The sequence below is a fragment of the Temnothorax nylanderi genome, unplaced genomic scaffold (genome assembly GCF_030848795.1).
Source record: "Temnothorax nylanderi isolate EJ_2023f unplaced genomic scaffold, tnyl_v1.0 TNYL_tig0017_pilon, whole genome shotgun sequence".
Taxonomy (NCBI): domain Eukaryota; kingdom Metazoa; phylum Arthropoda; class Insecta; order Hymenoptera; family Formicidae; genus Temnothorax; species Temnothorax nylanderi.
Genome location: NW_027249079.1, coordinates 802,171 through 820,093, shown reverse-complemented (window position 1 = coordinate 820,093; position 17,923 = coordinate 802,171). Strand labels below are relative to the sequence as shown.

Below are 17,923 nucleotides of genomic sequence, written 5' to 3'. Positions count from 1 at the left end.
TAACAATTTAATAATCTCGACGTCATACGTCTATACGTTGCTGGTTCTGCAAAAATTTTAGCTGGGTGAATCATAACGTATTTCGTTGATGTTACATTTGTTTCTGTAAACAGATTCCTCGGATGGCTCAAACGCCGATTTTAATTTTATTTACGGGCACGGCACAATGAAAACGATATCTCCTTTTTATTTAAAGCGTACGTATGTAGTAAACTGATAACGCAATTTGTCGAACTCTAAGCCCATCCGGCGCGATCGTTATATTCCGAGATTTTTGCAACGCGCCCGTTTGTGATATCGCGTGTTAAGTACCTTATACCACTGCAGTTTCGGCAAATGTGTTTTTATGGCGATTGCGCGCGGACTGCCAAAACAGATCACAAAATATTGTCAAAACAAACACACGTGAGCGAGGAGCGGGGAGCCCCCCTCGCGAAGGGGGCCCGCGGCGCGATGACGATTCCGCCCGTCAGAAGATCGGGGAGGAAAAAGCGCGCGCGAATAAAGGGGTAGCTTACCTTCGTAGAGTTCGTAGCCGTGCTACGAGATGGATACGCGTTCTCTCGCGCGCGTCTACGCGCTAAAAGACAAAAATTGCGTAGCAGCCAAAAGATACATGCGCGAACTCTCCCGAGTGCGTATCCCTTTGTGTTATTTTCGGGCGGCGACTGCGGCGAGTCGCGCCGCTTCGCCGGAGGCTTTAAATAGGACCGGGTCGTCCGACGAAGAAGTCAGTTCTCGCGACACCGTTCCTACATGCTGGAGCACCGCACCGTCTTTGAAGTGAGTAAACAATAAACGCGGTAACGTCAAGTCACTATGCGGATGGAGCGGACGAGAGATCGTCATCGTCGACCGGGTCGCCGATACCGGATGTCGCGATCAGTACCCGATCGTCCGAGAGTTGAGACGTCAGAGTGACAAGTAACCGGATGTTTTCGCGAGATGGGATTTTTTCCCTCGGTACGGTGAGATTTTCGATTGATGCAAGATTGAAGAAACTACTTAAAAATTAGGATGTACGAGATGTTACTTGATGACTCTCTAATTTCTAGAACATCGTCCTTTCTCGGAAACTATACCTCATGCTCTGAAAAATTTCAAGCAAGATTGACAACTAGTCTTTCCTTTTCTTACCGTTTAAATTTCTTTTCCCTGAAAGTCAATCAGTGAATCGAAACGACATCGTTTACTAAATTGAGATCAAGAGGACCAAGTAAAATGTCTTGAAATGATTAAAACCTTTCAATTAATAGCTTACCTGCAAACAAGTTTCTTATACATATAATATTTTCATAAATAAATAGATGTAAAAAAACCTGATAAGATTAATCGAAACGACTGAACTGAGCGAATAATTTAATACGTTGCATTGCTATTGGGAATTAGTATACTTATTTATTAATCTACTTTTTTGTTTAGCGATTTATAATGGAAGTCTCAATCGCGTGCGACAGGTGTCAAACCGTAATACATATCTGGAGCGTCCTACTTCCGCTTCGATACTTGAAGTGTAACAAATTGCGCGACATTATCAAGATCTTGCATCAATCCGGACTAAATGTTTACGATAGTCGGATATACGCGGCGAAAATTGGCAGTGAATATCGGCTCTTTTTGCGTCGTTACCGCGCTGGTCGGATCGATCTTGATCTTTCGAGAAAACTAAGAATACGTCGTGCAATACAGGATTATTACCGGTCCAAGAATTCAAGAATCGCGGGAAAGAATCAGCCTATGATGCCTCGTGTTGTCTTAAAGCTTACAGGACATTTCGTTATCATAGCAACTTTGATTCGCGCGTTATTTTTCAAGAATTAACTTGTTCAAAGTCCATAATGTAATCTTAAATGTAATTTTTGGTCAATCAAATAAAATCGCAAATTGAATGTATAATAATTATCTAAAGCTCGCAGACGATTTTAATTAAGCTCTAGCCTGACGACGTCCTTTCTGATGTTATAATTTAACTAAAATATAGACCGACAGAGAAAGAGAGTATTTCCTTAACTAAATTTAGCTGCAGATTTCATTGAGAAGAGTCGAGAAAATCAACTTTAAAGTTGTCAAAAGCGAATTTGCGCTTTTCTGAAAAACATTCGACAAGATCAATCCTGAAATTGCACATTTAGATCGCTCTTCTCGAGTTCGAAGAGATCGTTCGGACCATCGTTAAAGTGAATTTCGCGATTGTTCGCGTAACAAAGGGGACAAGTGGCTGCGGAGAGCGCGTTGCGCGCCAGATCTTCGCGGAGGCGCAGACTGCGTGATTCTCGATCGACGACGCCGCGGGACTTCCGGCATCATCGCCAAAATTGCGCCGTCCTCTTGGCAGAGTTTCTGGTGCTCGTGACGCGCGTCAGCGAAGTTCCCCGCTGCGGGAACGGCGATTGCATTACTCACCTATCGTCAGCCAAATCGTGTCTCGCGAAGTTCGTCTCTCGCGGGATCGCCGTCGGAGGAAAATCTTCGCGCAGCTGTGTTTCACGGCGATGCGATTGCGTTACCAGCGATGTCCGGAATCTCAAATCGAGGTCTTTTCTATCGTATCCTCGCGAATGCTCTTCTATATTGCAATATAAAATTTATGTAACATATTTTATAATTTAGTTGTTGTATTCTGTAAAATTTATTAATTCACATTTCCCAACACTTTTATATTTCTTTCCAATCAATATATTGGCGTTTTTGTATTTTTGTTATATAAGTTTTACGGCTTGCGGTAGAAAAGATTGTAAATCAAGGATACGATAGAAAAACCTGAGAAATATATATTTTTTATACACGGGATCTCGCTGAAAAAATATAATTGCGTTCATTTTTATTAATTAATTATTAAAACAAGACACGGAATTTCATATTGTTCAAATATTTTTCTCACATTGTAATATCGTGAGTTACAACAAGCCGGTTCTTATTAATCCCCCTATCTTCTTGTATTGCAGATTTGTCGGATCGCTCGTCGTGTAAGGCAAATCAGACTCAGTATTAAAGTGCGTATCAACGTTAGATACATGTCAATAATGCATGTCGTGTACGTATTGTTCTGTCTTTACGCCTCGCGAAAGATTTTTCAGTTTCTTTCCGCGGGGGACTCGCAATTTCCGCTGTTAGAAATGACATCGATGACGTTACGTATCGCTGGACCGTCGTCGATGAACCGTCTCTGTAAATCCTAGAAGATGATTTCGAATCTGCCAATGCGCGAGATAACGCGTTATACGCAATTCTTTCTACTATCTCCCTCTCATCTTTCTTTCTCTCACCTCGCCTGTCTATCTCTTTGTGTTACGCCACGTAGATGCCGACCGAGTGCATCGCCAACCCGTTGCAGCGGGAGCTGGCGGACTCGATAATACGGCTGCAGCCGCTCGACGAGATCCGCATCCTCCTCGCCTGCGGTGCCAAGCCGAACGAGCCGGTCACCCAGGGCCTCAGGCCCCTGCACTACGCCGTTTGGCAGCGGTACACCGAGGCCGCCCAACTGTTGCTGGTGCGCGGCGCCGACATCGACGCCACCGACGAGTGCGGCTACTCGGCCCTGCATCTCGCCGCCGAGCACGGCTACCTGGACCTGGTGAAGCTGCTGCTGAAGTACGGCGCCAAGGTGGACCACCGGCAAGACACGCCGGAGCTCTTTCCCAGGTGCGTCATATGGCTCTTAACACTGACTGGTGATCGTCGAGATCTTTTAAAATACTTGTGAAGAGAAATAATTTTGAATGACATAAATAGCTGGGTAACAGCCTGAAGTAAAAAGTGCGCGATTCAAGAATTAATTATTTCTTCTTTTAATCATATTGCACGATATTTTATATAATAATAAAAATTCTACTGTGGCGTAAGACCATAAACTCGCCGGACAGACATGTCAATTTTGAACCACATCAGATACGTCGTCTACATCGTCAGTATTCTGTATTCTCTGGGATCTTCCGATTTAGGACTATGTTGTGCGATGAGCCGCTGCGCTTAGCCCTGCGGAACCGCCACGTCGAGGTCGCGAAAATCCTGCTGGAGGCAGGCGCTAATCCGAACAAGAGGTACTTCTTCGGTTCCGAGATCAATCTGGTGTCGCCCTTGGATCTAGAGTGTATGGAGCTGCTGTTAGCCTTCGGCGCTCATCCGAACACGCGGGATCGCGCCGGGCTGACGCCCCTCATGAAGGCCGCCAGACTGCCGCAGGTAAGCAGAATCAACGAGAGATAGACTTGCCCATCAACGAACAACACGAGGACCCTGTTTTCCTCGCGAATTTAAGCCAGTTCAAAATCAATTAAAAATCATTTTTTTAAGAGAAAGGAAGTCTCTATCCAAAGACGTTATATTTTCTTTTTTCTCAAACCTTCAGAGGCGTTTTGAATTTCTTGTGTCTCTCCTAAAATTCACAACTATACTCGACACGCAGTACCTATAAATTACGTTCGCGTTTTCGCAAAATCGCGGAAAAACTGATCCTCGCGAATGTCGCAGGGAATATCCTCGGTGCTTCTGCTGTTGAGCTACGGCGCGGACGTGAACGCGACGGCGGACGCAAGGCACGATTACCGTACGGTGGTGCATTACGCGATCCTTGGCGGCGATCCGACGGTGATCAATCTGCTGCTGAAGCAGGGCGCCCGGCTGGACCTCGGGCCGGACTATCAGAAACCGACGGCCCTCGATCTGGCCATACTCAAGGGCGACCCGTCGATCGTCGAGATGCTGCTCGAAGCGGGTGAGTTAGCGGCATCCCGGGCCGATAATCGCTGGCATACGGCCGAAATCGCGCGGCATTCGAAGGTCGAATACGCGCGTCCGGTATTAAATCTATCCGTGTCGCGTACGATCCCTTTTTTTCTCACGAAGTCACAGCTCGCGATCATAGATAGACTCCGCCAAGAGCCGTTCTCGTTGATCAACAACGTCCTAATATCTCTTTCAGTCTTATATAAATTTGACCCAGGATCGTACTCGAAATTATATCTGAAACAATATCTCAACGGCAATAATTTAATCGAATTATATTTGGATAATGATAAAAAAGATTGTATTTTTCGATCGCGGTTCCCCAGGCGCGGACGTGAACGCCACGTCGCCGATCATCGGGTCACCGCTGCACGTGGCGTGCGCGGACAACATCCCGAACCGGCTGGAGATCCTGTGCATGCTGCTGGAGCGCGGCGCCGATCCCAATCTGGTGATACGCAGCGACGACGGGCCGGCGTTGCGACCGGTGCTCGCCGAGTACGTCGCCTCGAACGAGAACCCGTCGGTGGAAATAGTGGCGTTGTTGCTGAAGTACGGTGCCCGGGTGGTGATCAAGACGCAGTTCCGCGACCCGCACGGCATCCTCAACTCCTTGCAGAACACGGCCGACAAGCCGCGGCTGCTGCGGGCGCTGCTGGAGGCGGCGGAGAGCTTCGATCCCTGCATGATCCGACGGTCCAGCAGCCTGACGGACGCGCAGAAGGCCCTGGTGATGGAGGCGGCCAGGACCCCGCTGCCGTTGACCCATCAGGCGAGATTGATAGTCCGCAAACTCTGCGGCACCAGGCTAACGAAGATCGTCAGGAAGCTGCAGCTGCCGCAGTCGTTGCACCGTTATCTCCTCTACGACTACTACTAGTCGAGAGATTGTTGGAGATCGAGACGTTTGTCGGGAGGGATGACGTTTGTCGGAGTACTTTCTTGGATTTCCGGTAAATTATATTCTACGCGAGGACTTGGTATACTTACTCGCGACTGAAAACCCTAAAATACGAAACTGCACCGAGTCCATGTTTTTTGAGTTAATTAATTTTAAACAAAGAAGTTATTGATCTGACAAAATTTATTAATTATATTCTAGCTATCCACACGTTATTAATACGTGAAAAAAAATCTCTTATACATATCACTTGAAAACACTATGCAAAAAAACTGTTTCAAAATTTCAGTTTTAGTGCAGTAACCAGTACTGTTTTCTTTTTCAGAGCTTCAATCAAAATCGTAGACTTGAGATAAGAAAGGCGAGAATCATCTCATTAAAAGCGACCTGTACCGGCATCGTCGAAGTCTGTTTTTTTTTTTTAAGATTGGCGAAGATGCGGAAGATAAAGTATTTGCGCGCTGCTGTGAGTCCCCGTCAATTCGATGAGTACAATAACGAGGCTGTCGAGGTGCCTTTTGTTTCTACGTTAGTATCCTTCTTTTACACAACGCGTGTAAAGTGATATAACGCTTAGACAGCACCACATTTATATTTTACCTATATTGTTATACGATTCTAGTCGCTAAATGTACGTTTTGTATGTATGTATTTTCTCTCTACTTTCGCATGTCGAGAAGATCGTTCGTGATAGTAGCGATGTAAGACGCGCTCTCGTTGCTCAAACGCGCGAATGCACTCCCGAGCGCTCTCGAATCGTCAATCTGGAAATATTGCACACAGAATCAAGTACCTTGCAGAGTTATCGTGGCGAAGTTACGCGAAGTTTGTCGCCGGACAAACAGCCGGGGAGGATTATTCTTCCGACGGTCGCGAAGTGATCGACTTCTTTTGTACCTTTGTATATACGACGATATATACGCTCAATGTACAATAAAGAGAAATAAAGGAGAATCAAATTGGAACACCGTCCAGCTGTGCCTGATCAGGGGGCTCCTTCACGTACACGCGGCCGCATGCTTGGCCGCGCGCGATTACGACGCGCCGAATGTTGGTCGATGTTGGTGGGAGCAACAATGATCCATGCACCATCGCTATCCTCGAAATAGCAGCCTCAATACCATGACTTACGTCAAACTTTTGGCAGTCGCTTTGCGTGAGGAAATTCGAGGTTCCCCGCACACCTGTGCGAGCGCGAGCTTAATGAGCGCGAACGATTCACGTAGGCAAGCGGAATCGACGTTTCTTCATCTTTTTATAATTGCTATAAGAAGCTATTAAAGGTCGAGCTGCGCAATTAAATTAATTTGATAAAAAGTAGAAGATAAAAACGCGGTTTAATAAATGAAGACGGTGGACCGAACAGAAACGTAAATCAAAAAAGAAATAGTTGGATACATAATGTATATCGTTCGCGAGTTAATCGCCTCGAAGAAGGTCAGGGCAATTTTCGTAACTGCCTGCTGTCCTTTATGTTTTTTTTTGTCTTGGCGATTCCTGAAAGATACAAACAACATTTTGTCTCGACTAACAATAAGTCGCAATCGGTGTCGTTCGTGTAGGTTTTCTGTGATTAACAATTACTGTGATAAAGTTAAGAGAGATCAATTTAACTGCGATAGCGTCATAATAAAAAATCTTAATAATTAAACAGCGCTCCGAAAGTGAAATTATATCACAAGTACGTGCTATATGGAGACGCTTTGCGTTAACAGGCATAAGAAATGTTAATGAGTGCATCTCTTATTTAGCGCCTTCGCGATAAATAGAGGATTGTATAGTTGCGCTTAAAATTGTATCTTGTAACTCGAAAGCAGCCGCGGTGCGTTAACTGCGTGCGACGAAATGTGCCATACCATCGGATCTTCGCGGGGAGCACGAAAATTCCATGGCGCTTCTCCAAGCTCGGTTCGAAATATCCACCGAAGAACGACTGTCCCCGCGATTTCTCGTTTTGCGAACGAGCGCCTATTCGCGACGCGGGATTTCAAGTTTAGGCGCAAATAGAAAGCGATAAAGGTCAAGATCCGCCGCGATCGTAACTGGACTGATTCAGATTCGGGGAAATAAATGGACGAGAATCTCGTCCAAACTAGAGAGGAAAGACACTCTGTCTGTCATTTATAGCAATTAAATTATAAATATTCATTGTAAATGCAAGTATACGAATTTATGTAATTACAAATAGAAATATTATATTATATGTCTAAATTATAATTATTTATATATAAATTTTATATTACATGCTGTTTTTGAAGATGGTATCATTATGGGAAATTTTGATATCAGGGACTGATGCTTGAAAACGCTTTCACTATTATCCTATGCCGAAACGTCTGAGTTTCGGATCAACTCAAACACTTCTTATTTAAAGATATAGATGAACGGCGACAGACTACAATATATAGATCATTTGCTCTTTTGTATCATGTGTAATAAAAAATTGTAACGCTGCAACCAATCCTTAAAGGACACACCGTCCACGGTCGTTTCGTCGAGTGCCATTGCTTCTTGTACATCTTGGTTCGCCCTAAAAGCATGATTAAAATTAAAATAACTGTAACGTCAGATTATCTTGACGGTTTAACTTACCAAGCACTCAGGACTGCGTCGAAGCGCTTGATCTCTTCGCGCGCCTGATCGCAAACGACTGTGGCGAGATTCAGCAGCTCCAAACTATTGTAATTACACTTTTCTCGTGGCGGCATTATCTTATCTGCGCACTCAATCTCCTCAGTTGACGACGAACAGTGCAGCTTCGTGTAAACTATATTGGCAATCGCGTATTTTATAGCACTCTATGAGGGAGTATATCGGTATTTGTATTATTGGGAAGTAAGGCTTGATCCCCCCTCGAGCACTGCGGATTGACTGAGGTGATGAAGACTTTGTCGAGACCACAGATTGCGTGTCTGCGAGAAAATTTGTTTATTATATATTAGCTTTACGATAATAATGTAAAATTTAACGTGAAAAACTTTTATACCAACCTGTATAGTCCCACATCTCCCTTCAACATTACTTTTCGTAAAGCATTGAGATCCAAGATATTATGAAACATATCCAGTTCGATGTCCAACGCATTATTCACGTCGTAATTGTCGACCTGTAACGCCATTATCTTCTGCAATTCGTAATGCAGCTTCTCTTTCTCTTTAAATATGAGCGTCGGCGTAGAGTTTAAAACTACTATAGATCGCTGAATGTCTTTTATATATTTATCCTGCAATATGTTCGATATCAGTATCAAGGGTATGTAGAATGTGGAATATGCCAATACGTACCATCTGTGCGTCAATCGTCTCTATGTCGGACGTTAATCGAGCTATGTCGAGATTGAGCAAGGAATTCTCCTGGATAGTGTTCTTCAACTTCTGAACTTCGTTTTGCAGATACGCCTGTTCTCGGCTTCTAACTTTCTCACCTCCAATTTCAGAGCTAACCACGCGTTCACATCTTCATGGGCTAACGACTGCAAGTGGGGCCGGGTGACAAGAAGTGTGCATTAATCCCAATCTCATATTTTTTTGTCAATTATCTTTTCTTATAGTTTGATATCTTTTCACGGTACCTCTATTAGTTCGATGAATTCCACTAAGCGTTGTTGGTACATGTTCAAGCTCTTGCGATACCAATATCTATATTTTCGCCCACTACACTCGAACTGTCCAAGTCGCGCTTTTGGTCTCCAATTTCATTAATGTGTCTAAATCTTGCGACAGCGTTTGATACAAGTGTGTCCACAGCGTGTGTACGTCAATACCACCGAGAGAGCTCGATACCTTTGTCCATATCTGTTATTGGGAAAATGTCATTTTCGTCAATACTATTTTACATGCAAATATTACTTTATATCTCATAAAAAAGATTTACTTGTTTCTTATCTGTGGCTGAACGACGCAGATCTGTTACCATATGTAGATTCTCCCTTAATTTCTCTTGATCTATGTCCATAGAGGTGTTTGGCATTAAATGCTGGCACACTCGTCTCATGTCGCCGCAATCTTTCAGTTGCTTGCTGGTTACGCCGTGTTTTAATTTGAGAAAATCCTTCCTCGTACTGGTTACCGAACACTTGTTCTTTATATCCTTCAATCGTTGCACTAACAATTTTATGGAACTTTATTAAAACTGTATTAAAACATTCTTAAGATCAACTGCTTTTCATCTTACTTTTTTGTCTGACATTATAGTCCTGTTCTTCGTATTCTTCTTCCAGCGCAGATATCTGTTGTTTCAATGTGCTGCTCTTAGATGTCAGTCGATTCAACTCTCTCAACTCTACAACTCTTACATGACAACAAAATACATAAAATTACTGAACCAAATTAAATACATAGATTCAAAGAATTCATTTTTGAAATAATTTTTTTATATGTTATATCCAACATGTTAAAAACTCTTCTAAGTACTTAACAAAATGTCTATAATTATCTGAATATGTTTAGGATATAGCGAGGAAAGATTGCGGAAATATAGAAAGGAAAGGTATTCAACACAAACGAACGTGGCAAGAGTATACTGTATTTTGTCCTTTTAATCATTACCATACGAACCGTTGCTTACAAATCAAACTGTGATTGTGGTTCTTCCTGCGAAAAAGTGTGCTGTGTGGGATGTAATGTTGTGTGTTCCTTCGCCTTAAGTAATTTCATAAAAGAGAACATAACACACACGCGGTTTACACACGTACACACAACATTACATGAGACACACTTACAGACTCGCAGGAAGAATATAAACAAAAAAATAATTTAAAAAATATTTTTTAATTAGAAATTTAAGTTATTTAACGTAGATACTTATCTTGAGCTAATCACAACTAAAAAGCAGTTGTGATTAATTCAAATCGTCACAACTACTATTAATGGAGCAAAATTCGCTAGTCAATCATTCTGTATGTACATAATCGCGCTCGCGTTCGCGCGTAATTCTCGCTGCTGCGTCCGTCGTAGGGGTTGCTTTTAACACCTAGCATTGGCACATGCACCGCGATCACTGGTCACATCGGCTACAGCAGCTTTGCAGCACGCAATTTGTCGACGACAATCCGCCCTTGACGCATCTTATCCTTTCGAGCTCTTTGATGCGCGCGTCCTACAATCTGCGCATGGCACCTGGGATTCAGAGTTAAGAGGCAGCGGCTTCGCGATTTCTGTTCGGTCACGAGCTCCTCAGGTGGCAGAACAGGAACGTTCAGATTTATCCGCGTCATCTTCTCTCTGGAAAAAGATAACGTTGCCCAGCCTTCGTTTTCCTCAACTTGTAGATTTCTTCTGAAGTTTTCTTCAGCATCTTTTCCACTTTCTTATCCTCGAGGCTCTTGCCGTTCTTGCCACTTTCGGCTTGCGCTATGAGATTTTGAAATTTCTGGTCTTCCAGCAGCCACGTCGCCAGGTCGGTGTCACCTTTCTCACGTGCTTGTTCCAGCCGTTGCTTCAATTCCCGTAGCCTACTAAGCTCATCTTGGAGATTGTTCAGTCTAGCATGCTGCGCCTGGAGATCTAATTCGAGATCCAACGACGTCCTCGCTGTCGGTGGCAAATGGGACGACTTCTTCGTGGTTTTGTAACTGAGGGCGGAGGACGGTCGACGCCATCGCAGAGAACGTCTCTCCACCGAGTTCCGTTGAAAAGGTCCACCTCTGCGATAAAGCGGCATACTGCTGTCGCTGTCGCTGCGATTAAGCTGTACAAAATAAGATGCAAAAAATACATAAATAAACAATAGTAAAGAAACATTTCAAAATGCTGAAATTTGCATCTAAAAGTACTATAATGGACAAATTCACGAAAAACAAGTAACGAAAATTCTGCGATCTTTAAGCTGATGATTAGACATAAATTCTTGTATCTAAAAAGCTCGAGAGTTAAAATCTTTGTATTTTGTAAACTTTCTTATTCTGTACTTAATTCTATACGGATAAAACAAAGATACAAGTAATTGTGAAGAAAATTTGGTTGAAACTCATTCAGTGTGTGTTTGTTCTTCATCTTCCTGTTACATTACAAACGCAGAATCGTTATAAATTTGGAGTCGATTTTTTTCTTAATAAAATGCCTATAGTCTTGACAGTAAACAATTTAAAATTCAGCGCAAGTTCAATTTTCGACAGAAAGTTGTCGATCATGGTGATAAAAAAAATGCTAATTGTAAGTCCTATTAAATCAATGATTATATAGCAATATTATTTTCTGCGAAACAAATATATCTCTATAATATTGTAATATTTCTATGCAAATTTTTATTTATTCTATAGTATAGATAAAATAAACGAAACGTACCTCAATTTAATCTGCACCTGCGCCGTTTCTAGGCTCATTTCGCCGGAAGCTAATGGGTCCACATCGGAGATAGGCCCGGACAATCTTTTCCGATTGCACGCCTCGAAGACACCTGAGTCACCTGCGACGCTCTCGTCAGAGACCGCGGCAGAGACGGATCTAGTGTTGGTGCCGGAACTGCTGGCCCTCGACCTGATCCCAGTAGGCGGTGGCGTCTCGCTGATCGGCGACAAGGGAGGTGGCTCCTGCGCCAAGGATTGCAGTTCGACGGGTGGATGGGGACCGACCACGAGTTTCAGACGATCCTGCGAATTGACAGAGCACGACTGTTCTTGCTGCGACGCTACTCCTTGCTGCTGACTCAGCCTGAATTCCGACAAACGGTCTTCCAGATGACTCCCAATATATTAATGTAATATTCAACATGGACGTGTATGATTGGAAAATGATTTATATTTTATTTTAAATCCGCGGCATTATTATCGCGTACTAATGTTTATATCATTTTATACTTGAGTCCCTAGATGAAGTGCTTGAGTCGGTATATTATTAAAATTTCAATGTGTATATATTATTGTGTTCTGTTTGAGTTTCTTTGTCCAACGTGGTACGGTCACAACAATAAGGTATAAATCTACCCAAAAACTTTCGGCATCTGTAATAAAATGTATGTAAATGTATGTGAATGTCTCAATGTTTGTATGTATGTCTAAATGTAATATATGTATTTGTATTAATATTATTAATTTACCTATTTTTAAACAGAACGATGCAAAAAACAATTAAACTCAAAATTAAAAATACGCTCAAAAAAGTATTTGATCATTAATTTCCAGCCTCTGATATATGGCAATTAGGGCGTCTGTCAACATTAAAAATAAATTTTACTATGCGTAAAACTGTAAATTTTTAGTTTAAAAAAATAATTAAAAATAGTATATACTTACATTTAAGGAAGTTCAAAAATACCATAAACAGAGCTGTCAAGAATGCCGTTAACAAAGTGTTCTCCATTATTATCTACTTTTCAATGCTTTTCAACGGCGAACGGCGACCACAGAACATATATTGTAAGCTTGTTCTTTTAAAAAGCTTGACCGCGATTTACGCGGAACGCGACCACGGGATAACGCGTGGAATACGCGGGAACTTGGACGATCGGATAATACGTCCGGTCTCTGAGACTTCTGTTCGGAATCTGGCGAACAACCTGCGTATCTTACAATAACACTAAGGCCCAGTTTCACAGTGGCCAGTTAGCTTAACTAGTAGTTAATTCTCACTCTCTGTCTCTTTCTAACCTCAAAGGTTAGAAAGAGACGGAGAGTGAGAATTAACTACTAGTTAAGCTAACTGGCCACTGTGAAACTAGGCCTAAGACGGTGACCCACTGGATTTCTGACCTAAAGCCCGTGTCACACTACGTATCGCGGACACGGATCGGATTGAGATTGCGGATCGCGGATCGTAATCTAGCCAATCGTAGACGAGCGGCTCATCTGTGATTGGCTGAATCCGATCCGCGATCCGTAATCCCAATCCGAATCCGCGTCCGCGATACGTAGTGTGACACGGGCTTAACTCACTTGCGAAATGATTTCAAATGTAGTGTTGTTGCGCATGCTCGAATCAGTCGAATCCGATTGGTCAAGCACACAGCAGAGGGGATGCTGGATTAGGTTAGGTCAGGATCGACCGAGCTGTCGCAAGTCGCAAGTGTCGCATTGACGATGTGAGCATCATGGTGGCTAGAGTGTTGGGCTCGGTCCTGCGTAAAAACGCAGGATTTTTCGGCGCCGGCAGGCTGCGAATAACGCGCCGGCGATTACCAACGTGTGAGTCAAATTAATCGCACTTAAACGTAGCTCGTAAATTATTCGCTTACACACGTTACGTAACGACATAACCTCAAACCTGTCTGTTTTGCCGTACGGCGTGACGGGCCACGACTGACAACACCTGTGTTTTGCAGCCTGAGCCAGAATCGCAAGGGTCACCAATGGAACCCGGACAAGGAGTTCCTCGAGCAGTTGGAGAGGCCGGTGGCGTACGCCACGAAGAAGCTCGACTGGACCCCGCCGCATCACGAATCCGCCCTGGCGATGGGCCCCATGGCGGAGCAGACCATACAGAATATAAAGCTTAACTTTGGACCGCAGCATCCGGCCGCCCACGGCGTGCTCCGGCTGATCCTGGAGCTGGACGGCGAGATCGTGCTCAACGCCGATCCGCACATCGGCCTCCTGCACCGCGGCACGGAGAAACTGATCGAATACAAGACCTACATGCAGGCGCTGCCCTACTTCGATCGTTTGGACTACGTCTCCATGATGTGCAACGAACAATGCTTCTCCTTGGCGATCGAGAAGCTGCTGAACATAGACGTGCCTCTGCGCGCAAAGTACATTTGAGGTAAAAATGATACGCATCCCTTTCAATAACGCGAAATATATTAGAATATAAATACCTTCTTTGGTATACATTCATCAACTTGTGATTCAACGTTCTCCAAGTCTGATAGAAACTATTTTCTCGCTTGCAGTTCTTTTCGGGGAGATCACGAGGATTCTGAACCATATTATGGGCATATTGGAACGCACGCGTTGGATATTGGCGCTCTTACACCCTTCTTCTGGCTGTTTGAGGAGCGAGAGAAGCTGATGGAGTTCTACGAGCGCGTGAGCGGCGCCCGTATGCACGCAGCTTACATAAGGCCCGGCGGTGTGTCTTTGGACCTACCGTTGGGTTTGATGGACGACATATACGACTGGGCCTCCAAATACTCAGGACGACTGGACGAAGTGGAGGATCTGCTGACGGACAACAGAATCTGGCGGCAGCGCACGATCAATATCGGTTCCGTGTCCGTGGAGGACGCGCTGAATTGGGGCTTCAGTGGCGTGATGTTACGAGGCTCTGGAATAAAATGGGATTTGAGGAAAGTTGCGCCCTACGACGCTTACCACCTGGTGGATTTTGACATCCCAGTTGGCACAAACGGCGATTGTTATGACAGATGAAAGCATTTAAAAGAATTAAAGGTATTAAAACATAGGAAAAGAATAGATTACAAAGAAATCAAAAGAAAAAAAATAATTAAATACCCGGTCGGACGTAGATAATACGGCAAAAAATCTTTTAGTTTAAAAAGAAGGTTTACATATCTTTTTAATCGCATTGTTATCTATATTCGACTTGCATTAGCCTTTAAAAAGGAATTTCTTTCCTTCAATTATTCTTTGCTAAGAATAATATTTAATTCTTATTGTTCTGCGACTATACTTTATCGTTTCACATCAGTAATAATACACGAAAGAGTCATCTAAATGAATGAAAAATGCCATCGCGCGATGTATATAACTTTTAAATATTTATAACTTATTTGGCGCAATGCCTCTTGTTTTCAGATATCTAATCCGCGTCGAGGAGATGCGACAGTCGCTGCGTATCATCCACCAGTGCTTGAATCAGATGCCCGAAGGGGAAGTGCGATGCGACGACGCCAAGATTGTGCCGCCGCGGCGGGAGGAGATGAAGAGCAGCATGGAGGCGCTCATCCATCACTTCAAACTGTTCACCCAGGGTTTCCAAGTGCCGCCGGGAGCGACGTACACCGCCATCGAGGCGCCGAAGGGCGAGTTCGGCGTTTATCTCGTTAGCGACGGCAGCAGCAAGCCGTATCGGTGCAAGATTAAAGCGCCGGGCTTTGCTCATCTGGCGGGCCTGCAGTACATGGGGCCCAAGCACTTTCTCGCCGACGTGGTCGCCATCATTGGTACGCTCGTATTCGGCGAGATTGATAGATAATTTCCTAACGATCGATAATTTATATAGCGTAGAAATGAATTTAAAAAATAAATGATATAAATATGTTTATGTATGTTACATACATAGGGATTTACGAAGCCGATTGCATATTACGTGTGCACGTGCAATAAATGGAAATGTGACGATTATAATTTCATGACGAATGAGATGCACTCTCGAATGCCGAATATACGAAACTTTGCTGTTACATCTAAACCGTCCGCTACCTAAAGCCAGAAGATTGTGTACGATTCACGCGCGATAAGAACACAAAACCGCATTTCTTTTATCCCGGGTTCTTTTAATTAAAAAACGCTGTAACAACTTGCGGTGCGACGCTATGTCGCAGTACGCGATTCGCTCTCCGAGTCTCCGTGAGAGATGCACAATTCTTCCGCACGCAAACCATAATGCAAAATGCAATTGACAAACGACGGGAGAGAATTACAAGACATCTTCGTTGCGCGTAAGAACGGAGAGACGCCATTTCGCAAATCTCTTCTTTCAATAAAAAAGAAAAAAAATGAAACAGCATATCATAACGGCATATACTTATCTCTGTAAGTATCGTTACATCTGGATACCATAACTATTACGGAGTCGATCGAAGCGTAATAAAGAAATAAATGGCTGACCTAAATTCCGAATTCCAAATCGCGCCAACTCCACCTTGAATATAATTTTAGAAATATTTTATTTGAAACAAAAAATTATTTCATGGTTTTCATTTGAATATCATATGAGATAGAGTTGTTTCTTCTCAATTACGAAATCAAACAGTTTTTTATTTGAAAGGTAGATTTATCGTTTACAAATGAGTACGTTTTGCTAACATAATAGATAAGGTAGGGGGCCCAAATTTTGTCCTCTTCAATTTCTCGGTCCTGTCGCTAAAAGCGCTATCGGCGGCACACATGCAGAAGGCTCGGGGGTGGGGATCTGATCGAGGTTCGACCATTGAGTCTTTTCCTTGCGCGCCGTTCTTATCTCGCTCACTCCTGTTACTGTCCTACTCGCTCTTATTGACGACTCGCTTGCTCTTATACCTTCTCGCTCGCTCACGTAACAGCTGTGTTTTAAGACCGAGACGCTTTAGAAATTATCACATTAAACATTTTTTATATACACCGGGATACACATGTATAATTATATTATAATAAACGATTTACGACAACAAATCGAGAATAATTTTATTCAATGCAACTCGCTATAACTGTTACTCATTATTACTTATAGTACTACTGTGACACCTATATATATATATATATATATTTTTTTTTTTATAACGGTGGGGAAATTCTCATAGGATACCCCCACTCCCCGGGTGAGGGAGCGGGCGGTTATGTCGGACTCTTACCGACTAAAACCCCACCGGGTGTCCACCTCTGCGCTTGTTGGGGAGGTGGCGGGAACTAAACTATCTCCTTCCGCCACCCCCCCCCCGCGCGTGCGCCTCGTGCCTCTCCCGTCGGAGAGGGGCATCAGCTCCCCGCCAGTTTGGCAGGGGCTGCACCTCAATCGTGGCCGAGGTGGGACACCACCACCTCGGCTACCCACCTGTGTGGGGGAGGTAAAGTCGACCCACTGGGATCCCCCGCCCGCGGGTCGACTCTCCTCCGCGTCCCTCCGTACCCCGGCCCACGATGTACTTACTACGGGCCGGCGTAGGGAGAGGCGCAATTACTTCTGAGGCGCGCGCCCGGAGACTGCCACCCCCCGGGACTCCGGGACGCGCGCGTTGGGCGTTGTGGCAGCGAGTCGCTGCTGCCACCTTCCACCAACCCGTACCGAATTGCCCCGCAGCAGCAATATGTGGTGGTGCTTCCGTTTCCGGAGAGCGGGCCTGTATAGGCTCTTGGTCGAGCGGGCGCTGGAGGGCGTCTCCCGCGGGCTTCCCCCCTCCTGGGGGCTCGCCCGCGCGGTCTAAGAAAGACGCCCTGGTCCGGCGGCTGTTTGGGATCAGGTCGTTCCCCGCGCCTGATCCTTTCCGCCTTCTCCTTCCAGGCCATGACTTGACCGCAGAAGGAGGAGACGGCCGCCCATTTCTCGTCGCTCCCGACCATCGCTGCCACTATGGTCGGGAGCGCGAAATCCTGCCCGACGCAGTCCCTTAGGACTCGGCGCTCTTCGTCCCACGCCGGACAGTTTTGAAGCGTGTGTTGCGCCGAGTCCAGGACTGCGTCACAGTGGTGGCACTGCGTGG

General features: G+C 44.4%; 2 protein-coding genes and 2 pseudogenes across 4 annotated transcripts; 2 read left to right on the top strand and 2 right to left on the bottom strand.

Annotated features, from left to right (window-relative positions):
- The first annotated feature begins 618 nt into the window (after positions 1-618).
- On the top strand, positions 619-6,594 carry LOC139768625 (ankyrin repeat and SOCS box protein 16). Of its 2 annotated transcripts, XM_071699006.1 has the most exons (7): positions 619-783; positions 2,946-2,993; positions 3,302-3,645; positions 3,945-4,185; positions 4,474-4,717; positions 5,055-5,681; positions 5,955-6,594. In XM_071699006.1, the coding sequence occupies exons 1-6, from the start codon at positions 757-759 to the stop codon at positions 5,606-5,608; spliced, it is 1,458 nt and encodes a 485-aa protein (XP_071555107.1). In that variant the 5' UTR covers positions 619-756; the 3' UTR covers positions 5,609-5,681; positions 5,955-6,594. The 2 variants fall into 2 exon arrangements, with proteins under 2 accessions (XP_071555107.1, XP_071555108.1); XM_071699007.1 differs by lacking the exon at positions 2,946-2,993 and having other exon boundaries at positions 653-783.
- A 1,183-nt stretch (positions 6,595-7,777) lies between these two features.
- On the bottom strand, positions 7,778-9,944 carry LOC139768626 (uncharacterized; annotated as a pseudogene).
- Positions 9,945-10,133: 189 nt separating this feature from the next.
- On the bottom strand, positions 10,134-13,262 carry LOC139768627 (uncharacterized). Of its 2 annotated transcripts, none has more exons than XM_071699008.1 (3): positions 12,861-13,262; positions 11,914-12,298; positions 10,134-11,317 (listed from the first exon to the last, which is right to left on the bottom strand). In XM_071699008.1, the coding sequence occupies exons 1-3, from the start codon at positions 12,925-12,927 to the stop codon at positions 11,134-11,136; spliced, it is 636 nt and encodes a 211-aa protein (XP_071555109.1). In that variant the 5' UTR covers positions 12,928-13,262; the 3' UTR covers positions 10,134-11,133. The 2 variants fall into 2 exon arrangements, with proteins under 2 accessions (XP_071555109.1, XP_071555110.1); XM_071699009.1 differs by having other exon boundaries at positions 11,914-12,279; positions 12,861-13,261.
- A 377-nt stretch (positions 13,263-13,639) lies between these two features.
- LOC139768628 (NADH-ubiquinone oxidoreductase 49 kDa subunit-like) lies at positions 13,640-16,898 on the top strand (annotated as a pseudogene).
- The last annotated feature ends 1,025 nt before the right edge of the window (positions 16,899-17,923 follow it).

Bases quoted from the DNA above. Each gene is read 5' to 3' on its own strand.
- LOC139768625 (XM_071699006.1), top strand. From the start codon at position 757: ATGCTGGAGCACCGCACCGTCTTTGAA. The intron at 784-2,945 runs GTGAGTAAACAA...CTTGTATTGCAG, and splicing joins AGCACCGCACCGTCTTTGAA to ATTTGTCGGATCGCTCGTCG. The intron at 2,994-3,301 runs GTGCGTATCAAC...TACGCCACGTAG, and splicing joins AAATCAGACTCAGTATTAAA to ATGCCGACCGAGTGCATCGC.
- LOC139768627 (XM_071699008.1), bottom strand. From the start codon at position 12,927: ATGGAGAACACTTTGTTAACGGCATTCTTGACAGCTCTGTTTATGGTA. The intron at 12,299-12,860 runs GTAAGTATATAC...GTCATCTGGAAG, and splicing joins ATTTTTGAACTTCCTTAAAT to ACCGTTTGTCGGAATTCAGG. The intron at 11,318-11,913 runs GTACGTTTCGTT...TATTTTGTACAG, and splicing joins CAGGTGCAGATTAAATTGAG to CTTAATCGCAGCGACAGCGA.